The sequence below is a fragment of the Gavialis gangeticus genome, unplaced genomic scaffold (genome assembly GCF_001723915.1).
Source record: "Gavialis gangeticus isolate Ggan-Ray unplaced genomic scaffold, GavGan_comp1, whole genome shotgun sequence".
NCBI lineage: Eukaryota > Metazoa > Chordata > Crocodylia > Gavialidae > Gavialis > Gavialis gangeticus.
In genome coordinates, this window is record NW_017729029.1 from 59,187,194 (window position 1) to 59,196,100 (window position 8,907).

General features: G+C 42.3%; 1 protein-coding gene across 1 annotated transcript in view; it reads left to right on the forward strand.

The window, feature by feature from the left end:
* Window positions 1-8,907, forward strand: part of MND1 (meiotic nuclear divisions 1) — a 70,222-nt gene that overhangs the window by 26,759 nt on the left and 34,556 nt on the right. The window contains exon 5 of the mRNA XM_019521668.1: window positions 7,353-7,427. Within this exon, the coding sequence (XP_019377213.1) occupies window positions 7,353-7,427 (75 nt within the window). The remainder of the gene's footprint in view (window positions 1-7,352; window positions 7,428-8,907) is intronic.

Here is an 8,907-nt window from a genome sequence, read left to right on the forward strand (position 1 = left end):
CCCCCCCCCCAAACCTCTCAATAAAATTATGTGTACACACATTACTGAAAGGAGAAGAGATTTCAAGTGTGAGTGTAGAAATGTGGTGAGGCTGGACTTTCTCTGTTCTTCCAGTGTCTGTACCACCACTTTTGAGATCTCCTATGAAAGTATTATCTGCATTTCTTTTTGCCTTCTGGATTTAAAATTCTTTGTTCCTGTTTTTACTTCTATCCTCATTATAACCCCCTCCCCCCTTTGTTTGTTTGACTCCTTTGTTTGCACTGAGCTTCATTGCTCCTTCTATACTTCTGTACAGGCTTGGAACATCCCAGTCAGTTCATCCTTTACCTTCCTCTTTCTGAAGTTCTTGAAAACAAGCCCTAATTAATTCTGTGACCCTGTGATATATAGCAGAAATGTTCCCTCCTTCTGTGCTTCACAAAAACTGTCCTGTTTTGTACCTGATACACTCTGACTGGGTGCAATTCCCTGATTGCATAGTGTTGTGTATACAGATGGGACTTGGTGAATGATGTCTTTAGAATCAATCATCTCAGGAGAGCAGAGCAACTCCACTGTCTGGTATAGTTTATTATAGTTGTACTGTGTTTCGCTTGCGAGTTTTCTGGCAATATAATTAGCTAGGGAACTTAAGATGTCAGGCTTTTTATGCTATGTTCTATCCAGCAAGTGTAAATGGAGCTAGCTATATATATATATATATATATATATATATATAAAGAAATAATTGTATTAGACTTTTTCTTCTAAGTTTGCAGCTAAATGTAATTCTGTTCTATAGAAACCAGATCTATAGACTAGCTTGATCAGCAGACTGATTTACTCCTTAATAAACTTAGCACTTTAGTCAATAGCAGTTGTAGAGTATTTTTTATGTTATATATTCTTTGTTTTAGTACAGGCAAAGTATAGGTGTACAGGTCTGTTTTTACTGTTCTTTCATGAGTTGCGTTGTATTCTATTTTTCAGTACATTATATGCTTAATTTCTCTACTTTGTTAAACTGCTTGTCAGCTGTTCTTTATGAGTTAGTGCATAAAATAAAACAAAAAAAAAGTGGTGGAAGAAATGTGGTGTAAAAGGCTCCCCCCCAACACATGCGCACACACCATTCTTTCTGTCAGTTCCATTTTGTCTAATCTCTTCAATGGTGAGTCGTGTTTAATACAGAAAATAATGTATTTTTTTAAGTATGCATAACTAAAAAATAGTTGAACTGCTTTTTTGAGCCAAAAAGCAAACAAACCTTACTCTCTGGACTTAGGCAACGCATGGATAAATTCAGTGCAGAAGGAGTTCATTTGGCTTAAGTGAAAAGTAACCAAAAAAGAAGGTTGGGATGGAAATTGCAGCACATTTGTCACCCTACTGTGATCTACTCACACCCCCTGTGGTAGTATATGGGTACTGGTTTTGGTTAGGTTAGGCTTCTTGTCTGAAATTAAATAGAGTATGATAGTATTTCTCTTAAAGACCAGTATAATAGCTGTGAATGCTTTTGGTAGGGACCTTGGTTTGAATCCTGTCCAATATACATACTAGAGTCTATGTTTGCATGCTTATACATTTGAAGAAATTTAATGTGATAGGAAGGCAAGTAATGTGGTTGGTAGGATATTGGTTAGACTGGTTGAGAGCTGGGAACTTGAAGGAATTAGCCAAGAAAATTTTACTATTTTTCTGGAAAATAAGGAAATATAAGGTAATGCATGTATTGAGGCAGATTTTGGGGACGTTGCGGTTTGGGGAAATGCATAAATATTTGCATGCAGTGTACTTATTAGTGGATTAAGAAAATGACATCTTAGCAATGATACTAATATATTGTAAATCTTGTGCATCTGTTTATTCTACATCCTTTATTATAAACAGAACCAGAAGCAAGCAGTGATACTAATATTAACACTTTTGCTAAAAGGCATTGTACAAATGTGATCTGATTAATCATTCCAGCATTTCTGAGGGTTGGTATTCCTTTATTGAACTTCTGACTCAACTACTAAGGCTAAGTACAGACAATCAAAAAGCCTGAGGCTAAATTGATTTTGTCTTTTCAGGTTAGTCTAAATTGCACAGATTGAACCAATAAGTAAGTGAACAGACATTCACTTGTGATTCCGAAAATGCAGCCACTTGCCTGCAGTGGCTCAAGCTAAATGCTGGCGGGTGCTAGAGCATGCCTTCCTGTTTAGCTGGAGCAAACAGCTTGGCCAAAGCTAACTTGTCCATCTTGTGAGGCGGTGGAGCTTGCGAGGGTGGTGCAAAACATCCTGGAATGCAGGGGGACTGTGAGTTAACTTGAAACTGGATGGGATTTGGGACAGAAGTTCAACAAACCAACTTAACCTAAATCAGTTAAGTCTGATACTACCTCCATCCAGGTCTATCCTGAACCAGTTTTGGCCATTTTGAAAGTGGTTTATGGGCACTGAAATTCTATCGTGTTACAGATTTGAACTGGTTTCTGATACTGGTTTCACCTACACTGCTTTATGAATAATTTCTGTCCATAGCCTGAGTAACTAGGGGTAAGCCTAGTGGCAGCCCATGGTAAAGCAGTTACAGATTGTTTAAAAAAAATGTTTGTTGTTCTCTTTCATAGATGCCAGATCATTCAATTAATTTCAAGGTCTGGTCATACACTTCTCCCATACTTTGTAAATACAGGCATTATCTTTGAAGTGAAACTTCACTGAAAAGGAAAACAAATCTAAAACGTAAAATATCTTTTAGACAGCTTTCTGACCCCCACTGGCCCCTAATTTAAAATTTTTCTACTGATATTCTTGAAGCCATGGGTAGATCCTGATTTTGAAAGGGGTTGCACATGGTGTGGAACATCATCACAGCTAACACAACATACATTTCTCTCCAGTTAAAGAGAAATTAGAAACATTACTAATATGGTAAGGAGCTAGCACTATATTATTCATCTTAAGATCAAAGCGAAAATAGGAATTGGAATGTGCAGTAATTTCTAGAGTATATATAAAGTTAAAAAACCCTACAAACTAGGCAAAAGAGTAAAATGATGTGTATTACTAGTTTTGTAGTCATTACAGTTAATTGTGCATCTTTTGCTCAGATTTAAAAGACAAAATGTAGTCTGGTTGAGCATTTTGACAGTGCCTCCAATACTTCACCATTAGTCATTCTACACCTGAGTTAAGGTTTTTAGCTAAAACAGTTAGCAAAGCTGTGAAATAGGAGAGACATTATCAGGGGTGGCCAACAGAGAGCAAAGTTGCAGAAGTTTGAATAGTGAAGCATCAAGACCATTAAAAAAGATAGAGGGCTGTTAACACCTATGGTGTGGAGAGAGATTAACAGGATAATGAACCATGAAGTCAATGATAATAATACCATGATAATGGTAATGAGCCACAAAGTCAATTGACTCTCCTAGCGCTGCCTGAATAGAAAGGCTGCTGCCCCTTCCAGGCAGTTCATTTTAAAGTTTGGGTGAAGCAGGAATCAAAGGAGGGTGCAACTGCACCAGTGCATGGGGAGAAGGTGGGGGTGAGACACAGGAGTGAGTAAGCAACAATGAGGTGAAGCCGGCAGGTACCACCATTGCTGGAAAGATAAGGCTGTAGGTTTGCTCAGGGAGTTGAAGCTTGTTTCTTTCCTCTCTCCTACCAGCAGGTGTCCTGCTGCCATCATACCATCACAGCATTTTTTCAAACAGTTTTTCTTTTTGACTCTGTAATTTTGTCTATCTGCCATTCACCCAGAGCTCTTTTCCTACGCTCCTGTCTTCTGTATTGTACTGTCTTGTCTGTCCTTCTTTCTTTCTACTGGCTGTACTGCACTCTCCCCTTGATATGGTGGTTGGTTGATCTTGATTCTCATCTGCTTTTTTTACCTCCCTCTCATTAAAAGTTGTGTCTTTGTTTACCAGCAATGCCATTTGGCTCTGCTCTAGTTTTCACATTTCAGGGTGCCTCTGGTGAAAGTCACATTACTGTTCATTCTCCATTCCTTCAGTTCTGGGCAGTGTTCATTCTGTGATGTAACTGAATCCTATGGTATCAATCCTAACTGCCTTTCTGCCACTTTTAACTCATTTCTGATACCTTTCTGGCCTCCCCTCCCTTTCCATACAGGCGAAAGCTGACAAATTAGATGCAACTTTCTTTCCCATTTCAGCTTGTCTTCTATTTTTCTTTTTTCTCTGTAAGAGGCAGAAATTTCTGTTTGGTCAGTGGCTTGTTGACACAACTTCCTATTGTGTGAACCATTGTTGTCTCAGTATTTCCTTATATTTTCCTGTCTATTCTCATCTTGTCTCTAGTTTTATACTTGGGCAGGGATCCTTTTTCTTTTGTTATAAGCAGGGATCCTGGTTTTCTTTGATTTAAAAATGGCAAATTCTCAGATTTAAAGACCCCCCATAGCCCCTCCCAGTGCTGCTGGTGCCCCGCACTCCCCGCCACAGCCTCAACAGCCCTCCTGATGCCCCTCACAACAGCCCCCCAGACCCGCAGACACGGACACCGAGCCCAGCAGGTAAGTGTGTGTGGGGGGAAGGAACGGGGCAGGGCAGGGGAAAGGGAAGGTGCTGGGGGAGTAGATCAAGAAGGGCGGGAGTGTGCCCCTGTGCCCACTCCCAGGGATGGGGGGGTGAGGGCAGGGATGCCACTCTGTGGGCCACACACGTGCCAGCCGGCTTGACAGGAGGTTCGCACACAGAGGCCGCTAATACAACTCTGCCACTGTGCCCTGCACTACCATCCCACGGCCACCTGAATGGCTTTGTGGGCAAGTGGTGTAGGGTGCGGCAGGAGCAGTGTGGTGGCAACCACTGTGTGCAGGCCACATATGTGCCGCCTGGCTAGGGGCTGAAACGGGGGGGCTTACATTCAGTGGCATGCCCCGCAATCAGCTGCACGGCTCCGCAGTGGCATCTGCATGCAGGGTGGGGGGCTTTGCAGGCAAGCACTGCAACCGCAGAGCCATGCTCTTCGCCCCCAGGTCCTAGAGGTAAGTAGGGCCCTTGCCCCACCCCCATCCCTCACCGCGGCTGCAGAGTTGGCCATGGATCTGTGTGCTGGCTGCATACCAGCCTCCCTCTCCCCCTCCCCTAGGTAGGCAGCCGGGCGGCATATATGCAGCCCGCATGTGGCAGGCACCACTACACTGTGCCCTGCACCACTTGCCCACAAAACCCCCTGCAGAGGGGCACCCCTGCCCTCACCCCCTGGCCCTGCTCCCAAACCATCTTCCCCAGCCCTGCCTCACAGCCCCATTTACCTCCTTTTTCCAGGGGTGAAGGGCAAGTGTGAGCCTGAGCCCGGCCTTGGCTGCCTCAGAGGCTCAGGCCTCCCTCCCCCCACCCCACTCCCAGCAGGGCTAGGGGTTTCCTGCCCTTGTTGCAGTTGGCTCCTGCATAAAAACAAGGAATCTGTAGTTTTCTCTGTTTTTCCGTGGGAAACGGAAAACCCGGATCCCTGGTTATAAGTTTGCATAGGGCTTAATGCTGTGGGGACCTAGCCTACAACTACAGTTCCTAGATTGGGGCGGGCAGTTATTTCAGGCAGAGGACCATTTACTGAGTTTTGGCAAGCCATTGAGGGCTGCATGACAGGCAGCCAGAGGCAGATATATATTAATTTTCTAAATTTTTTAGGAGACCTGCGGGCCAGATAGAATGGCGTGGTGGGCCACATCCTGCCCACCCCTGTCCTAGATGATACTGTAATACAAGTGATAAATAACATCCCACCAAATTTGAGGGGACAATACAAAACAAAAAGCAGCAAAACAGTAGAGATGAGCAAAAATTGTTTAAAATCCTCATTTTATATCCTTAATTTTTTAAAAAATCCTTCTATATGTGTATACATACATGCACATGCACACATGTACACCTACACATACACATGTGTACACACACACACACACACAAAATATCTTTAAAAAAGTCGGGGTGCTTTAAGTAAATCAGACAAACTAAATGAGAAAATCGGGTACAGTCACACTGTACAGAAACATTTTTGTCTTACTCTATAGGTCTAGTATAGTATGCTATAGATCCAATAATATGTATCGTGGAAATAGTTCTTGTCTGATGCTTGATTCTGGGGTAAATGTTACTGTTGAGAGTTAATTAATGCTTCACACTACATTTTGGGGTACAGAATTTGTCTTGCTTAGCCTCAGTAACATGTGAACTCCAACCTAACCACTTGCCCCTGAACTGTATGCATCTGCTTAGCAGTGCACAACATAGGGGATATGGCATTTGCTTTTATTACATGTTGTTATTTGGAAGAAAGACCAGGAAGAATACACTTTTCCTGTTTTAACTATCTACCAAAATTATTTTTGGTATAGTTCAGGTTACATGCAGGGCCGGATTAATCCTTTACTGGGCCCTAGGCAAACAAACTTGTGGGCCTCTACTTTTTTTCACTTAATATGTAAAATAAGCACAACTGGGCCCCTTCTTCACTTAGGGCCCTAGGCATGTGCCTAGTTTGCCTCTGCATTAATCTGGCCCTGGTTACATGCTGAAATCTATGGCCAAGATAGCATTCTTTTCACTGACAGTAAAGAGGAAGTGATTGGACTTGTTTAATCCAAAAGGTACATGCTTCGCCAGTGCATGTAAATTGGCTGACTTTTTTTCTTAATACCTACTTGGAAATTGAGTGCCTCTTATATATTTGCATTTTTTCTTGCTCACACATGCATGCACACACAGTATGTTAGTAAATTTGATCCAGGAAAAGAAAGTAAACTTGCAAGTGTAAGCTGTATAAATAATACTCAGTAGTGAAGCATTCTTTCAGTCTTATCCTTCAGTCTTGCATATAATGTTTGGGATTCTAGGCTTAGCAACATCAATGTACCTTGGTAGAAAGGGAGATGAAGATTTGGGTGATTATGGCTTAGTATATCAGTGATGTTTGTATGGTCTTCCTAGAAGCCACAGTATAAAAGGAGTTGTAGCAGTTTGGTGGACACACCAAATTTGGAAATGATCAAAAATGGCTCAGGTGTAATCTGCTACAATTTGAATGCACTAGCTAGCTTTTATATTGACTAGTGTTGCAGCTGTGGGACATGTTACAGCAGCAGGCCCTTGCAGCAAACTTGGCTATTGTTTTTTTTTTTACATGAAATAGGATTTGGGCCCTTACTTTTGGTGCTTTTAGGTAATAAGAATTTGAGCCAGGGGAGGAAATTACTCAGAATATATATATCCTTTACTTGCTTTCTTTTTTGGTGGGCAGGGGGTGGGCTAAGCTCAAATGTAAAGTATGATAGCGCTAAAATATTAGATCTTTAAGTAGCCTGTAAAATACATTTATTGTTTTTCTGTTTCGTTTTGTTTCTTTCCTTAGCTGGCTGAAAGTAGCCGGAGGAAAGAGAGTTTGCAGCAGAGCATCGAGAAATCGAAAATTGGACGTCAAGATACTGTAAGTTTTTGCTGTGGTGGTGGTATGTTTTCCATTGAAAAATCTGACTCTGTAATGTATAACTATGGTCATTTAAAGTTTTAGATATTTTACAGGATAGAATTTTTCTCAGCTAAACATCAGCTCCACAGCTGGGTGGTACAGAGGATGAGAAATTGCTTGAGGGCTGTTTGGATCAGATATAAAAAATCAGCACATAATATAGTTAGAGGTAGATGCTAGAATGCCCAATAACTGCGAAATAGTCTAATAATCCTAGCTGCTTGGGAAATTAGGTTATCTTTAAAAATGTCTATCTTGTTTTCAATCTGCTTATATTAATAATTGTATAGAACAGCAAAGTATAATCGAGATACTTTTGAAATGACTTGAGATGCACTATAAAAAAAATTGGGCTCCAAATTTAACATGTACATTCTGTGGCAATGTGCCATTTAATGTGGAAATGTACTTCATGTAATAACCTGAGTTGATATTTTGCCCTGAAATGGTCAGTTCAGAAATCCAACAAAATAAATTAGAAACTCCTTATGGTAGAACTGGTCAGAGATTTTCAGGTGGGCAACTGAAAGCTTTTGTCTTCCAGTGTCCAGCATAGCCTCACCATGTGGACAGGTCTTGTGTCAGGAACATCAGTGTTTCCCAGGCTTCTGAGCTCCCTTCTGTGAAGCTGGTAGCTTGGTAGCCTTGGAAACTTTGGAGAGACCTTATTCTAGCTGGGGCTCTTAGCATCCTGATTCCTATTTTTTCACAAGGAAGGCTAAACATTCTCAGAAACCTGGCTTAAGTCAGGCATCTTAGACCTTGCAGGCTCCCTGTTGCAAAGTCTGGAAGCTGCTGTTGGGATTTTTGGTGCCTAGACTCTCTGTAAGAGCTGACAGTGTGCAGGTCCTTAGTATTTCCACCATGAAGATTGCCTAAAGCGTGGGACTTCTGGATCCTCAGGGGAAGGGAGTCTCTGCATCCCATCAGTCCTGCCACCCCTCCCTCCTTGGAGACCTCCCAGTCCCACTCTCCTGCCATGCCTTGTTGGAAAAAGAGTTAATACATGAGGTATTACCGCTGCTCAAAGCATAAGATTGGAAGAATCTTCAGGCCATGTCTCGTTGCCTAGAGGGGCTGTCGGTGTTAGGTGGGTGAATTGGTTTCCTGGTCATGCTGCCACCTCACTGTTCTCATTCTTTGCATCTTAGTTTTGTTGCCTGGGGCTCTGGCCTACTCCTGGGTTTCCACCCCGTGGACTAGAATCCAAGACCTTGGACTTTGAAGCCACTTTACTCAATGCCTTGCACCACTGCAGCAGGCCCTTGTGTTGTCACACCTGCAGCTCCAAGCTTTCCCATGGGAAGTAGGTTAGGCAGGATGCTGGAACACCGTCTCCTGCAATCTTCCTATCTCTGCTTATGGTCACTCCCTGCCCCCTGGGTGTCTGTCGAGCGCAAAAAAAAAAAAAAAAAAAAAGGGGGGGGGGGAAGAAATT